Genomic DNA, 16893 nt, shown 5'->3' with positions numbered 1-16893 from the left:
TCTATATAGTGATTCTGGTAGCGGTATTTATTTTAAATACAAAATTAGTACTTTGATTCGTCTGCTAATAGGTCATACTAGGACTGTGTTTTTTTAGGAAAATATATTTTTCCCAATTAGTGAAATAGTGAGATAATAAAACAATAAAGTAAATTCAAAAGATTTTAGCTGAAAACAAACCTGTATTAGTTAACGTGATTGTCATGCATCAAAATGCCTTTTAAAAAATTTTCGTTTCTGTGAAATGAAATGACATAGCGTCTATTTAACCCTTCAAGTGGCAATCAGAAATCACTAAACTCCCCTTCAAAATGCCCTTCTAATGAAGTAGGCTTTCTTCTCCGATTTTCAGAGGTGCAAACTAAGGGTATAGGAAAAAGTTTTCCATTGAGAAATTCTTTTTACAAAATTTCTGGGTTCGTCAATGCCAAAATAAGACGCGTTTATGGAGGCGAAACATCTCGTCATTGCCACTTAAAGGGTTAATGAGCTCCATGTTGAAAATTCATTTATGAGTTTGTATTATTGGTTAAGAATATGGAAAAAAAGGACGACTTCATGAAATATTGCAGCCAATGCACGAGTCTCTGCACGACAGTTTCATAGATACTTTACAAGCAGAACGCATGATTTGAAATTTTCTATACCTACCACAAGAGAAATTCCCCTTATTTCCCACTTATATCTTCCATCTTATATTACGTGGGGAATAAATAACTGAATAGATTTTAAAAAGAAAGAAGAAAATTTTGTAATTCAAAATCTTTATTACAAAAATAATATTTATTTCATACATTGCATATAATTTAAGCATGAAGTAGCTCCGTTGAAGTACAAAATAGTGAAATAATAACCACATCTAATGTTCGTGTCGTTGAATTTTTATCAATTGTTATCATCTCAAAATTTTCTTTCGCAAATTTTGTTCCAGAATAATATGACTATGTAAATGATACCAAAAACACTTTTTTCAATAACTAATAGCGTAATTAATTAATTCACGTAACATTACTTAATCACACTATATACGGTATATTTGGAAGAATAATTTTTGGTGGTATTTGAGAACAGAAACTGTTATCGTATGTTCATAATGATATTCATCGTGATAATCCATTCTTTCATAAGGCTAGTATTTGGTAGATGAAACAGTGAAAAAATAATAATTATTAAAAATATTTTTTTAATAATAAAACAAAGTAGCCATACTTCAACTATGAAAATGTTTATCAGTATTCTAAAAAATATAACGAATTAGCGTAAATAATATCGTTCCGCGAAGGAACCTCACATCTGGTAAGGGACAGCCCTGGCTTTCCACAATAAATTGTGACCTGACAAATATGGGACAAGAAGGCCCAGTTGCGACAAGCAGCCCAGTTCGTACGAATCAAGTGTTTTTTGCATCGCCCTCGTGAGTAGATTTTGCATCCATCATTTCTTCTGTAGGGTCTGAAGAAGTACTGCAAACTGTTGCGTCACTTGCATCCGGATGATTTAATGAGGCCGTGAGAGAAGACTTTGTAATGCCACAGGATCTGAAACAATGGCATTTCTGTTCGACATTGGTCATTTCTTTTTTGTATTTGACTCTTCTGTTCTGAAACCAGATTTTCACTTGCTTCTCGGAAAGACTAAGATATGTTGCTATTTCTATTCGGCGAAGTCTCGATAGATACATATTAGACGCGAATTCTCTCTCCAATTCAAGAAGTTGTGTACTTGTAAATGCTGTCCGTACTCTTTTGCTGCTTAGCAGGTCATCAGATGAAAAAGAATCTTTTGAATCTAGAAAGTAAAGAAGAACATTGAGAGAGAACGGAAAAAACTGCTATCTCGAAATAAAAGTATTCTGATATAAATGATGATGTAACCTTATAATATATATATATTTATTTATTTATTTATAACTTCATATTTTATTATGATCTTAACCAGCAGCATATTTTATCCGAAAACTACCAGTGGCATACATCTGATCAAAAACATTGTCAAGTTTGTAAAGAGGTCTGTATAAATGCACACTTAGTCAATAGTTTGATTATGGGGATTTGCGACAATAGATTTTTTTACAAAGTGGTAGATTTCTGGTCATTCGGATGTCATTTCTGTTAGGCTATCGTAATAGATTACATTCAACATTATTGTTTGCAAATTATCTCCCTTTTTTTTCGTTTGAAAATCGAAAACGAAAGAACAGAATCCGAAGCTCTAAATGACAAAGATAAAATCGAGTTTACAGCCTAACACACGAATCCTATGGGGCTAGCCGCTTCCTTGATGCAGAACGCATTTCTGATAATGAGAGTCTGCATTACTTAACCCAGTGGTTCTCAAATTTTTGTCACCTGCGGCTCCCTTGCCGAATTCATGACCCATCTACGGCTCCCCAGAATAGTTTGGTACATATTTTCCCATATAAAAGAACCACCTCAAACCATAAATAGCCTCACAAATCAATATCTCCAGCTCACCGCGGTGCCCCTATTAACCGCGACACACACTTTGAGAAACTCTGACTTAACACATCCCGTCAAACTTCCGATTGTTACTTGACAGTCGAGTGGTTACCGCTCAACTCCCCAGAGTGACATGAGACTCGCGTTGCAGATCAAACAGCTTTGATTATTGACGGCAGTCTTTTGATCACCGCTAGTAGCCACTGCCCACTAATATGAAAAGTGATGTATCACCGATTGCAAGAGCATTGGAATGACTACGTGGATAATAAATAATAAAGTGCATAGAATCAAACCAAATATTGGTTTTTGGCGTTCGAGCTGCCAGAGGGAGCTATCGTAAAGAGAAAGAAATTCCAGTTTACACGTATTAGAGATATTACCCTATATGATTAAATGTATTTTAATACGAGGTAGGCGTCCAGAGCAGCGCTGCAACTAGGAGAAGTCTGGTGCTCCGGGCGCTGAATCAGAAAGGGTGCTAATTTTACTGTTTCCCTGTTCGAAATTACGGGTAAAAGGCCCCAAAATAGACAGTTGCCCCGGGAGACCGAGTGAATTTTCATTTTTAGTTAAGCCCTCGTCCAGAGAGTAAATTCTGTTGAAGACCATTCGCTATCCCTTACGTTTTAACCCGTTTTACTTTCCGTCGTCTTTTTTTTGTTCATAGTCATCTCTCTCTCATTTGCTTCATCACATTTTATCAAACCATACCGAAGCATCTCGCATTGTCAAGTAGGCCACATCAAAGTTTTTATAATATTTGAAAAAATGGTTCTATAATATACTCTTTTCAATTTTCATGTCATTATACGATGTGCTTCAGAAGTCTGGCCCTTTTGAAAAAAAAATATTAAAGCTATTAGAGATGGGACAAATGGCTTGAAGCGAAAGTGAAAAGGTTTCCCCAAGTTTCTTTTCTTTTCTCTTCATTCTTAATAACATGGATGTTACAAAGAACACGGCAAGAAATTCTACATAAGATTGACATCCTCTGCGTCACTAAAGGCACGCATGTAGAAATTTTGTAGAAAGTAAATAAAAACTATGAAACTCTTTTTCTTTCAAATGCCGTTTGCCTCTATCTTAACAGTTTAAATATTAAAAAAAAATCAGACTTCTTCACTCCCCTGTATAATTGATCTGATCATTTTTCATGTCTAATAGGTGTATCTCATTATCACTTTACTTTTAATATATATATATTTATTTGAGGGAGCATGACCACACAGGTTTTTCAGTAATTAAGAGATAAAATCGCAACAGATTCACTGTCCTAGAACCAATTATTAATAAATAGTATGGAAGCATGACCGTTTTGAATCTTCATATAGCTGATTTCGATTTAATTAACCCTCGTGTGCATATAAATAATAGAGCTTCCGATAAACTGATGAATGTATTAAAATGTTTTCATAAGCCATACGCGTACAGGGTGATTACTTAATACCCCCGCTGCATTTTACTGGCGAACCGTTGATCTTAGAGGCATACTTCCAATTAGAAAAATTATCCAAATAACGTGTAGAACTCAGATACGTTATGTGCAAAGGGTTGTATAGTTATTAAAATAAAAAAATTAACTTTTTATACCGACACCCTGTCCTCAAAAACCAAATTAGATAGTTGTTGCCCTGTCTTCCCTGAGGCAAACAAAAGAACTTCCACGTTTCTAAGTGCAATATTCGCAAAGATATTGTGTGTGTGTGGGAATTCAATAATCGTAGGAAAGTTGGGAAAGAACAGCATAAATAAAGGAAAGAAGCGCTGTCCGTTAATTTCTGCTGTTCTTTCCCACCTTTTCTCAGAGTGTCCAATATCTCTGAGAATATTGCACTTATAATTGTTGTCCTCAGGAGACTGGGCAACAACTTTCTACTTGAGTTTTTAATGACATAAGACTGTATAAAAAGTTAATTTTTTTTAAATTTTAATAACTATACAACCCTTTGCAACATAAATGACGTATCTAAGCTTTATATATAAACATTATTTAGATAATTTTTTTAATTGGATATGCTGTATATAAAACTGTTTACCCACTGTTTTTTCCTAACTTTCCTACGTTTTTCGAGTTCAAATATCTCAGTGGATATTACACTTAGAAACGTGGAATTTCTTTGCTGCCATTAGGAGAGAGAGAGAGAGAGAGCAACAACTTTCTAATTCGATTTTTGAGCACAGGGTGTCCGTATACAAGGTTATTGTTTTTATTTTAATGAATATATATACAACCCCTTGTAACATGAATGACGTATCTGAGCTCTACGCGTTATTTGGATATTTTTTTCTAATTGGACGTATGCCGATAACATCAATGGTTCGCCAGTAAAATGTCATAAGTCCTGTTACCTATGCATCCTGTATAACCTTGAATGCTGAGATGTTGTGAATCGTGCAATATTAAGTCAGAAATTAAACTTAGATAAGTTGGGATTTATTAACGGGATTTAAAATGTAAGCGAAAAAAAATCCATTCGAAGGCAAAATCAAGTAAGACATGCATATATATATCTAGGTTATTATTATTGAATGCAGATCTGTTAAAAATTACAATTTGGACTCTAATACGTTGAGCATGAATCAAATACATCTTTCGTACCGAGATTTTCTTAAATAAATATTGTGATTATTTTAAAGTATTTTATACTTATGAGTATAGGCCTGCTGCACATTAAAAGTTTAATATATTACACGTTAACAGCATTATATATACACATATTTTAAAGAACTACCGCACAATTTTCAGAAATTTTGGGATTTCATATTTTCGAAATTTATATCTCATGACTTTACATGTATCATAATTTAGTTTTTTCCTCTGTAATTTTGTAAAGGAAAAAATTCCATCACGGAATTTAACAACATTTATTTTTTATATTCATTATTATAACATGCAGCTTTTTGATAAATGCTATAAAGGTGGTAATGGGGTTTCAAGCGTTTTCATAAGCAGGAAAAATGAATCAATGATAAAGTAGTGGTGTTAGAAAAAAAAGCTAATTTTTCACCTTTTTTGGACTTTTAGAAGAGAATAAATTTTTTAACGAAACGCATTTAGAACTTACCCTGGATACGCTCCAAAAATCAAATTGAAAAACAAATTCTTTTTTTTTTTAAATTTCTGCATATCATCCACATTTACTTATTGATTCTATGGTGTTATGTATGTCTGAAGGAGAAACTGGCGCATGATAAACATTCGCTTTTGTTGAAATAATCTTCCTCTGTAGTGTCTATTCTTCTCACAACATGGAACATGGTATTGTTACCGATTAAAAACTTCAAGACACGAATAAATAAAACTCACAGAACTGAATAAAATTTCGGTGCTGTACAAGAAAATGTCTAGACTTAAGATACGTATTAATTTTCGTTGGAACAAAATTTCAATTTGTGGAATCTTAGAAAAAAAGATGAAAAATCAATTATTTGGCAAATAAGAAAATAATTTTCTGACCCTTGATTAATAAACAAAAATTATAAACAGCATGGTCTATTTAATGATGTCGTTATTTTTATTTTGTTATTTCTCTACGTTAGATATATTTCCCTCATTCTTTCCCGAAATGATCCATTTCAATTTAAAAACCAACATACTGACATGCATTGGCGTACGCAAAGGGGGTTGGGGTTTAAACCCCCCCCCCCCAAGCTGAGACTATGGTGTTATTTTGCAGGAAAAAACGTAACCCCCCCCCCCCCCTCTGAGAAAATTCTGCGCACGCCTATGCTGACATGACAAACTTCCAAAGTTCTTAGGATGGACATAATGAGAGATTCAAATTACATTATTCAGTGAAAGGAAGATAAAGTACCGTTAGACTTACCTTTTTCTTCAGCTGTATAAGAAAGTGATGTTTTCGAAGACGATAACGTATATACGTCTGAAGTTGAACTCTTCCCACTTTGCGACAATGAAATGAGAGACTTCTTGACGAAAGGTTCATAATGTCTGGAATGAGACAACGTATCTTCCGGTAACGGTGAATGTACACCCATTCTGCAGCACAAACCGTGACCAGTACCGTGGCTTGTAAAGCTTTTTCGATATACCTGAGGAAAGGGTAGATGAGAACAATGAGTATTGGGCGTAAAGCACAATGGGCTCACTGGATAAAGTAATCCTGATTTGCGTATTGCTGGCCACGTAACTTTGGAATTTTTTCCTATTTTTACATCTTGAGATGTCTCCGATCTGCCGCTGCTCTTTGTTAAGAGCGATTCCATTAGAAACGATTTCGAAGCCATAGTCTGTTGCAGTTTTTTCCGCTTTAAAATAAATAAAGTGGTTGAGGTAATGTTAATACACAGTCCTTATCAAGATGATTTAGTTTGTTCTCTTATATGCCCATTAAGTTACTAAAAGAAAATGGAAGTCACGAAATTTATCTAGAAATTCACATTCGTTTTTCAAGTTCATGAGTGATATGAATCACCAGAAACGTTCAAAGAAAGAGTAATCTAACCGTTTGTACTATTATACAATTGTGGTTGTTGACGCCGATCTTGTAAAGATCTTTGCAGTCTTTTCAAGTCTTGTGAGTAAGAACTGATGTTCATAAGTAGAGGCAATAATTAAGCAAAAATTATATCAAACAAGTAGAAATATATGAGGAGCCTTCCTCTCGTAACAAAACTCTATGAAACAATAATAGCAGTTGTTAACCGAGTATTCAAGTAGCACGTGGAGATCGTAGCACTGTTGGCGATGCAGTACTTTTTGACTGAATAGTTTCGGTAGTACACACACACACACACACACACACACGAAGTAGTGTTTGCAGCCCCGCCTCCTAAAAAGCCCCTGAAAGCAATATGCTTGCTTGGGCCTACTAATACCAGATCAAAGTTCCCTTAACAGGGGAAAAAGGGGTCCGAGCGAATAGTCGACGAGGAAGGTGGGGCCAATTCATTGTGAGCTCTTTTATGATACACGCTATCCGGCACGTGGTGGGGAGGAGTTGACAACACAAGACACGTGAAATTACTGATCAAGATTCGATCAATTCCTGATTGGATGGTACCGCGGTTCTGATAGTGATGAATAGCAAGTATATAATATCTCATAGACAGAGTTATGACTTTTCATTGAAAAAAAAATTGTGTGAGTTAGGGTTGGTATTTAGTATGATTACGAAATAAGATTTATTATAACTAAACATGTGTTTGCACCCATCAGTAGACTTCGGAGAAAATATTAGAAGTACATTAAATTTTGTGAGTAGAATCCGAGTTAGTCTTGAAGGGGGCCCTAGACAAGGCAAGCGTTGCGAACAGTGGCGTCGGAGTCATGGATGCCGTGGGTGCTCGAGTGCTCACAATATTTTGTAGCATGAAGCCAAGCACCCCCAAAATAATTTCAGTAATTAATATCTCCTACGCAAAGCTCAAGCCGAGGTTTAAAACTCTTCCGACGTCCTGGTCACGAGGCCCTGCGACTAGGATCAAAGATGTTTCGTAAGTTAGTGAATATATGTTGCTTGAATAAGTGCTGAGAGAATAAACAACATCATGGGCCCCCGGACAAAATGATACCTAACTTAAAGTAGGCTACTGGTCTACCAATACTCGTTTCCATAGTTACTCCTAAAAATCATAAAACCAAATGTCATTATCCCGATCACGAGACCCGCTTGAGACCCCTAGACCATGCCCGGGTGTGCCCATTCCCCCCAAGGGCAGGACTGATAGGGATCTATTGTCGGGACCTGGGACAACTATCATCATTTTTTGCTTTTTCACGCTATAAATTAACTATAGAAGGACCCGTGGAAAATCTGACCGGGGGCCCCACGAAAGATCCCAGCCTGGGGGGCCTGCTCAAGGATAGGGGGGGGCCATGGGTGTACCCATGCATTAAAATGACCCTGGTGTGAATTGGAGCAGTCTAAATCACGGGGTCTGGGAACAAGAGTCGCAACCAAAGAAGGGCAGGGTTGTCTGGTGCTCCGGGTGCTGAACAAGGAAAGGCGCTAGATTTACTCTTCATTCGTTCAGAACTGGGGGGAGTTGGGAGGGGTTCCCGAATTGATGCTTGCCCTGCGCGACAGAGTAAATTTTTGTCTCTAGTTGCTGCCCTGTCCGGAAAAATGCCCACCATGCCTATGCAAAAATTAAGTCCAGTCTGCTAGACGAACTCATCTTAGTCTACATGAATTATAAGAGTAGTATAGGCATGGAGTGTTGTGGGCTAAATTCTAGTGTTTATCGTGTCACTACGGGGTAATAGACTCTTTATGTACATTTAATGACAGTAGGAAACAAATTTACTGTAAGAAGATGCAGCTGCATGTGACTGCGAAGGAGTCATCCCAGCAGGTATAGATTCAAATCCCGGTAAAAATATTCAAACATTCTGAAATGGCTTTAAAATTAAAAAAAGACCAAATTAGCCCCTGTGAGCATAAAATGACCGTGATGGGACAAAATAATCAAATGACCTAAGAAATATATAGCATAAGAACGTAAAGTCATCTGGTTTGAACCGTGCAGTTTAGGGTTGTAGAACGGCAAGCAATTCGGCAGTCATGTATATTTTCCTATGCACACACAATTGACCTATTCCCGCCTATAAATCCAAGTGAATCGTTCTAAAATTTCAGACATTCAAATTAGTGCATTGTATGGTACCATTAAGAGAGACACAAACACTTAAAAAAGAGTAAAAGCAGTGCGGTGAACTACATCTTCTATTTTACGGGACAGATTTATTTCACCTATAATTTTTCACTCTAGGTCCGCTGCTAGATCTGCAATTAATGATAATGCATCAATTTCTGAACCTTATTCAAAACTATACCCATAAAGGCAGCCGGAGGTTGTTGCGCGCCTGTATAAGGCCGTACGATTTCTAAAATAAGGTTTTCTTACATTAAAACATGAACTGCAGTGAAGCTTAAAGTTCATTAAGATTGACTAAATTTGTTCTTTTGGTGCGCACAATGTTTGATATAGCGTGTCTACATCCCTCCCCCCCCCCCCTCCCAAATGAACCAAATTGAACAAAAATAATTGCTTTGTAAGATATATTTATATTTTTCTTTCATAATTATGTTCAATTATCTGAAACATGATCTTTATATTTTTCAAGTACACATTGAGGGCTGGGGTTTATTTTTCTTCCAAGTACTGTACGTTTTCTTGAAGAAAAGATTTTTATGCTTCTGTACTTCGTATGTACACGCGATAGATCTCTAAATAAGAGAAATCGGCTTCCGTTTATATCACAAAGTTGGGGAACTATACGAAGTTACACCTTCGCCTGTGTGTTGGACATTAGGCAGTACGAAGGTTTTTTAACAACTGGCTGTTGCGAAGATATATTTCGGAAAGAGAGAAAATTCAACTGCCCCTGCGGGGAATCGAACCCACGTCCTTTCACTTTCGATTCCCCGCAGGGGCAGTTGAATTTTCTCTCTTTCCGAAATATATCTTCGCAACAGCCAGTTGTTAAAAAACCTTCGTATGGTAGCGGAGAGTGACGTCATCCTTGTATATGTATTAGGCAGTAGGTGCAAAATTTTGACAATAACTTTTCAAAATCTCGTACATTATAAGATAGTGTCATAAAGATGTTATTTCCGCCTAATATAAATAATGCAGAAATAAATAAAGTTTGCACCACGTCCAGGAGATTGTCTTGGTATATTGAGAGAGCTAGCTCAGTACTGATAATTTCTCGGAAAAGCACCACAAAATCGAAAGCAAAATTACTACTACTACACCTCGTACACATTGCTCTAGGGAATTTCTAACGAATCGGTACATGCCGGAATGTGCGTTCTGAGTGCACGCAACGTATTTATGTTGTAAGACTTGTGCTTGTATCGCGTTCTTGCTGGTGCTATTACTGCTAAACCACACATGAACCTCGTCCATATTCCTCTGCGGGACTTCTAATGAATTGCTACGTGTAGGAATGTGTGTGCGTGTACTTGTGAACCTAACGTGAAGTTTGTTTCTGTGTACTGCTTGTTATATTGTTACCATCAACCATCTATTTTTGAAACTATGAGTGAAGTGTAATGTTTGAAGATTTTTGTACAGTTGTAGACCTGTTGCTCTCTGTGTGCGAGACTTTTTAACGGGGAGATGGACTGGGAGATTCTTGAATGTGCTGCCATTTGTCCTCAATATTTTGAAGTAAAGATGGTAAATGCTTGAATTTTTCATGTATGTAAGTATCGTGTTTTAGGTCTGCCTGCTGTCTGCGGGGAAACTTATTTAAATGGGAGACCGGCTCGCGCGCATTCACGACTCGAAGTTAGAAAACCGAAGAAAACCAACTTCAGCCGACCACCATTGTACGTCAACGGCGTTCAAACCTGGATCCTAAGCAAAAATTATTGAAAAATGTGTCATAGCATTTGATTTGACATTAAAAGTGAGTAAAAGTTGACTCATCAACATTATTCGTTATGGAAATCGGTCAGGACCATTGCTTGTCAACGTTATATCCAAAGTATCGTGATGACTGTATCTTCTCAAAAGGTGTAAGATGGTTATTAATTTTGTAACGCAATATTTTACACACATTTTCAATTGAATTCGAATTTGATCGTTTAAAGGAAAGTTAATTCTTAATTGGTTATTTAACATTTTAAAAATAAAAAAATTCCCAATTTCGACCTCTGTTCCAATCCGTGACCGAATCGCGCAAATTTTTTTAAATGTTATGACTGGTTAGTTAAATAACATATTTGACAAGTTTCAAAAAATTGAGTTATTATGCAACTATGGAAAAGTTATTAATGTAACTTTTTCCAATAAATAAAACTAATTAACTTAATAGAATTAAGTAATTATCAATTATGATTTCGTAGAACCTCGTGTACCAGGTGACAAAAAAATATTTGTGAAAAAATGTTTATTTCAGTTTTTAAAAAATTTATTTCTGTTCATGGTCATGAAAAAAAATTCCAGATCGAAAATGAGGACAAAATTTCGGAAAATTTCATTTTTACGCATATTAAAAATGATATAAAAAAATCATAAAAAATTAAATTTCTTGATAAACAAATTTTTATAATACTATGACACTCATCATTCCCAAGAATACTTGTTTCATACAGAACTTTGTGTGAAAATTTCTTGAAAATAAATTTTAAACAAAGCGTTGCGCTAATTTCAACGACAGTCAAAAATGAGTCGAAGTTGCAGGTGTTGCTACTTTCTGTGTAGTGCACAAAAGTGTAATGGGTTATCTTCTTCATAGGTGTTAAAAAATCGAACTAAATTTTATTAATCAACTAATCAATTACAATTTTCTGCTGTGAATAAATGCTGTTTCTTGCATTTCAGGGTGTTACTAACTACGTCAATTTAGAAGAGATGTCATTAACAGTATAAATTTGGCCGTGAGTGATTATAATGCTGCTCTCGGTATAACGATAATTCCTCTTCAACGATATTTTTTCTTATTCCGCAAAATATCGATGTATTGAGAGAGTTTTCACTGTATTTCTTTTTCTTTTTTTTTGTAGAATGACCATGTTAACCCTTCAGCCGAGGGTGGTTTTCGAATTTTCTGTACGAAATCGTTGTTCATAGAATGTGCTGTCAAATCCAATAGCAAAGGCAATAAAGGGTATTTTTAGAGAGTGCACAACAGCACTTCAAAAACAAATATGTATCATATTTTTCCGACGGATTTGCTGCGATATATGCTATCAACCATTCGAGGTTGCATAGCACCTTCGGATTGGATTGGGGTTTGTTTTTTATTGGTGCAAGGGCCATCAAGATTATGCTGCGCCAAACAATGATCAAGTGATGCAATGACTGGTGGTATAATTTACGTTACCCAGGTGGCACCATGACAAGGCCTACTACGTTACAATACCCTGCACCCTCGAATGGTTGATTTCACTTATTGCAGCAAATCCGTCAGAAAAATATGATATTCATTTTTGGTGAAGTGTTGTTGTGCACTCTCTAAAAACACCCTCTACCGCCTTTGCTATTGCGATTCGACCGCACATTCTATGACGAAAAAAATGCTTGTTTAAGAGTCTTATATCACCTCTTAAAGTTTGTCCCATGAATTTAGAATCACCCCGTATGGAACGCGGTAATAGCTCACCCCGGAAATTTTATGGAACATATGAAACACGATATTCACGTTGCCCGCGACTGGAGGGTTAAAATAATGTTGAATTTTAAATTTCAAACGGATATTAATTAATACGTCATATTAAGTGAGATGCCTTAAAAAAGGGACTACAACTTCTTACTGACATGTCACGTTCTCTTGATTCCCACATTTTACATTTATTTTATTATTACCGTATTTCTACTAATTTGTGTGTGTGTGGGAGAAAATGTTTTCTACTATATGGTTAAGGGCCAAATACTGAGGCCAGTTGGCTGAATGCCAAAGATACACATTTGCCAAAAAGCTTTATGTATACCCTTAGCCTTGTTTTCTTCCATCTTGGGCCATTTTTTTTAAATGATAAGACGATGTACCTTAACGTCTTCGATGATTCGTTTCCTTGGTCACCACAGGCACTTGCTTTCATACCTTCTCTCAATGCCTATTCCACCTGCAATATGTATGTGTTCTGCTAACGTCAAAGAAATGATTTTATCTTCTTCCAGCTTCTTTTTTTTTTTTTCTTGGGTCTTTGCGTGATAAAATGCTCTAAAGAAAGCACAGTAGTATAATCGTTAATACGGTTATTGTGATAATAACAATAAATTAGCTGCAACGAACGAAAATTCAATCGATTCGTGTTTTTATTGATATTTTCTAATTAAACGATTACTAACCAGTACTGCAATTTTCAAACAATACTTTTTTGAAAATTTTCGATTGTTTCGAATTGTAAAATAAATTTGCTTTAAAAATGTTAATTTGCTTTTAAATAAAAGTGCTTTCTAATTTATCAATTCGGGGATGGCAATTTTCTGATTATTAGATGAGGAATTTTTATAAATAATCTACTACTCGAGAATAAACTTGGTTTTTAAGTGAAAAACTACATACTGTTATGCATGACAACACAATCATAAGACGAAATTCTATGACTGACAAGCTTGACTCGCCAATAATGTACGATGTTATATATGGTGTCCTGTTAGTGCTAATGGGGCCTTTATCTCATCAACCGTCCGTCGTAGAGCTATAGTTTCAGTTTAAAAAATGTTCAAAAATTACCCTGTACCAGTTTTGAGAGTGAAAATACAGTGTACAACAAAATGAAAAAAAAAAAAATTTTATACGGTCCTCTAATTCCAATTAGAAAGTTGTTTTCCTGTCTCTCCTAAGGCGAACAAAAGAAATTCCAAGTTTCTAAGTGCAATATCCGATGAGATATTCTGAGATATTCGAATTCGAAAATCGGAGAAAACTTGAAAAGGGACAGCATAAATGAGGGAATGAGCGTTGTCCGTTAGTTTTTGAGGTTCTTCCATAACATTTCTCCGATTTTTTAATTCAAATTTCTTAGCGAATATAATTTTTTTCTGTTGGTCTCAGGAGATACAGGGCAAAAGCGTTCTAATTGGAAGTATAAAGAGTCAGATTTTTTATTTTTTGGCACGCTGTGTTTTCACTCTCAAAACTGGTACAAGGTAAATTTTGAATGGCTTTTGGGCATTTTGTGAACTGGAATCATACCTCTACGACGGACGGTTGATGAAATGAAGGCCACATTAGCACTTACAATGTTACTTACGTTACATGATATATACACACCCTGTATATATCATGCACAAGATAAATGAAAAATGCATCAAATAGAAGCCAATCAATATACATATAATGAAACCTCGCTGCGACGATACTCGATCCAACGATAAATCCCTCTACAACGACATTTTTACAAACCTTGCTCGGAATCGTTTTTAGCCTATTGTTAAACTACTCTCTGTATAACGATCAACGATTTTCTCCAATACGATAAACCCCTCTATAACGATATTTCTTCTAGATCCGCAGAACATCGTTATATTGATGTTTCACTGTAACCATTTTCGTACTGTGGTAATTCTTTGCCAATGGGACCTCTAGAAGATCTTGAAAAACATTTTCTTTTAGGTCTCATCGAAAGATTGGTACACTAACCCCTCGATGTAAGGACTTTTTGCACAGCCGCTGTGTGATCGTGTGCTCAAGAACTGGTTTTGATTCAGTTTAGATTATTTATTCTTCAGCGTTTTTTCAACATTTTTAAAGCACACACACAAATACGAGCCGGTCTCCTCTTCAGAATATTGTAGTCACAATGATTAATGGACCTTACATAATTTACGAAAAATTTCCAATTTCTGATTTGGGAGGTAGATGAAACAGTGAAAAAATGATAATTATTGGAAAATAATTTTTTAATAATAAAACAAAGGAGCCGCACTCTATGAAAATGTTTATCAATATTCTAAAAAATATAAGAATTAGAGTAAATAATATCGTTCCGGGAGCTTCGCGTCTGGTTAGGGCAGCCCTGGGTTTTACTACCCACAAAAAAGTGTCGATTCTTTGATTCTTCAGTTGTCTTTATTTCAATTTAGACGAAAACCCACATGCCATGCACGAAACTTACATACAGGGTGCATAGGTAACAGGGCGTATGGTATTTTACTGGCGAACCGTTGATCTTAGAGACATACTTCCAATTAGAAAAAGTATTCAAATAACGTGCAGTATTCAAACATGTCATTCATGTTGCAAGGGGTTGTATAGTCATTAAAATGAAAAAAATTATACGGACACCTTGTGCCCAAGAACCCAATTACAAAGTTATTGCCGTCTCTCCTGATGCCAACAAAAAACATTCCACGTTTCTAGGAGCAATATTCACTGAGATATTCAAATTCAAAAAACGAAGGAAAGTTGGGAAAAAAAACAGCATTAAATGTGGGAAAACCATTTTACCCGTGGCATATTTTTTGTTGGCATCGGTAGAGACAGGGCAAGAACTTTGTAATTCGGTTTTTGAGCTCATGTTGTCCGTATAAAAAGTTGGACATAACATTTTGATTTAACTATACAAGCCCCTCGCAACATGAATGACATATCTGAGTACTACAGGTTATTTGGATACTTTCTCCTAAGTAAAATACCATACGCCCTGTCACCTATTCACCCTGTATATGTTCTGTTAAAAGCCTTTTTCCGACAGTCAACTTTTCGGAGATAAAATCTTAGTAAATTGCCTCTGTGACGATAAATCCGGGCCATGTCAACACCTTCTGTAGCAGAAAACCTCAGCGCGAAGCTTTGACGCCACTGAAGTCGTCCATTTCACCTGCAGCCATTGGATATATCAGGCCGGGGTATGAGAAATATTTACTTTTTTTGCAGTATATTCAATGACTATAGGTGAAATGTACGACTTCCGTGACGTCACGAACTTCGCGCGGAGGCTTTCTGTTATAGAAGGTGTTGGCCACGTACGGTTAGTAAATAGCGTATCGTAATTTCCTGTAATATAACCACTGCTCATATAAATATCTTTAGAAGTTAATTTTCAATTCTTGTGGTTAATTCAAAGCCGCGGCCTATCCAACAACTTTTTTTCCCGATGGTCTGCCTTTAAGAAATTCTAATTAATTCTAATGAGAATTGTTTTTATATATTTAGTTTTAATTAATTTAAAAAATTAAATTTTCAGATAAAGAATAATGCCTAACTTTATGTAATAAGTATTATAAAAATTAGAGAACTTGAACGCACATCATTTGATTTTATTTCAATGTGTTTACTTTTAGTTCTGAAATGGAAATTGCATCTAGAGTGTGTGAGATGAGAAGTCATGGCGTTTCTAAGGAATTTTTTTTCTTAAAAAGCGTTTATTTTCCTTAATGTAACTTCTTTACCAAAAGTCACGGTAGTCAAATATGAACGGATTAATGCGGTAGCCTAGGTGCATGCCCCCACAAGAGTGAGTCTGACAGGGCTCCAGCACAGGGCCTGGGATTTTTCTTGTCGTATGTATATATAGGATGATTCAAAACTCGACGTACCAACTTTTAGGGGAGGTAGAAACCACAAAAACACAAAACAGAATCACATACGAATGTATGACCGGAAACCCCAACCTGATCAGCTGGAGGATAAACGAAGATGCAGAAATGACAAGCCAATAATGGGTAGAAAAACTCTTTATTTAGCGATACTTTACATGAGGACAGCACGTGTACACGTTAAGTTCCACAATAAGTGCTCAAAGTTCTTGCCATCCACAATTATGAACGCTTGAGGGCGCTGTTCGCCACCGCTGTAGTTGGAATGCCGCGCTAGTCATTTAAAGTTCCCATTGCGTACGGAGAGCATGCAACGAATTACGTTGGGAGGGGGGGCCCTTAAAGCCATGGTCACGTTGGGAGGGGGGCCCTTAAAGCCATGGTCACCCGTTGACTCTGACACCGACCTTGTCGCAGCTGCAAACGTCCGTGAAATGCCGGGCATTTTTCAAAGGGTTCGACAATC

At 36.1% G+C, this 16893-nt stretch overlaps 1 protein-coding gene across 1 annotated transcript; it reads right to left on the bottom strand.

Moving 5' to 3' along the window:
- Positions 1–927: 927 nt before the first annotated feature.
- LOC149085554 (uncharacterized) lies at positions 928–7155 on the bottom strand. The gene is made up of 2 exons (XM_089233958.1): positions 6290–7155; positions 928–1788 (listed from the first exon to the last, which is right to left on the bottom strand). Exons 1-2 carry the CDS (start codon positions 6708–6710, stop codon positions 1391–1393), a joined length of 819 nt encoding a protein of 272 aa, XP_089090084.1. The 5' UTR covers positions 6711–7155; the 3' UTR covers positions 928–1390.
- Positions 7156–16893: the final 9738 nt, after the last annotated feature.

The sequence above is a fragment of the Pholcus phalangioides genome, unplaced genomic scaffold (genome assembly GCF_987345545.1).
Source record: "Pholcus phalangioides strain wild (caught in Gottingen) unplaced genomic scaffold, Ppha-v1.0 ptg000007l_1, whole genome shotgun sequence".
NCBI lineage: Eukaryota > Metazoa > Arthropoda > Arachnida > Araneae > Pholcidae > Pholcus > Pholcus phalangioides.
The sequence above is the reverse complement of the archived record's forward strand: the minus strand, read 5'-3'. Positions and strand labels throughout refer to the sequence as shown.

What these genes read in the sequence shown, in the direction of transcription:
- LOC149085554 (XM_089233958.1), bottom strand. Translation starts at nt 6,710, where the DNA reads ATGGCTTCGAAATCGTTTCTAATGGAATCGCTCTTAACAAAGAGCAGC. An exon ending in TTATACAGCTGAAGAAAAAG is followed by an intron (nt 1,789 to 6,289) that starts GTAAGTCTAACG and finishes TTTACTTTCTAG; the next exon opens with ATTCAAAAGATTCTTTTTCA.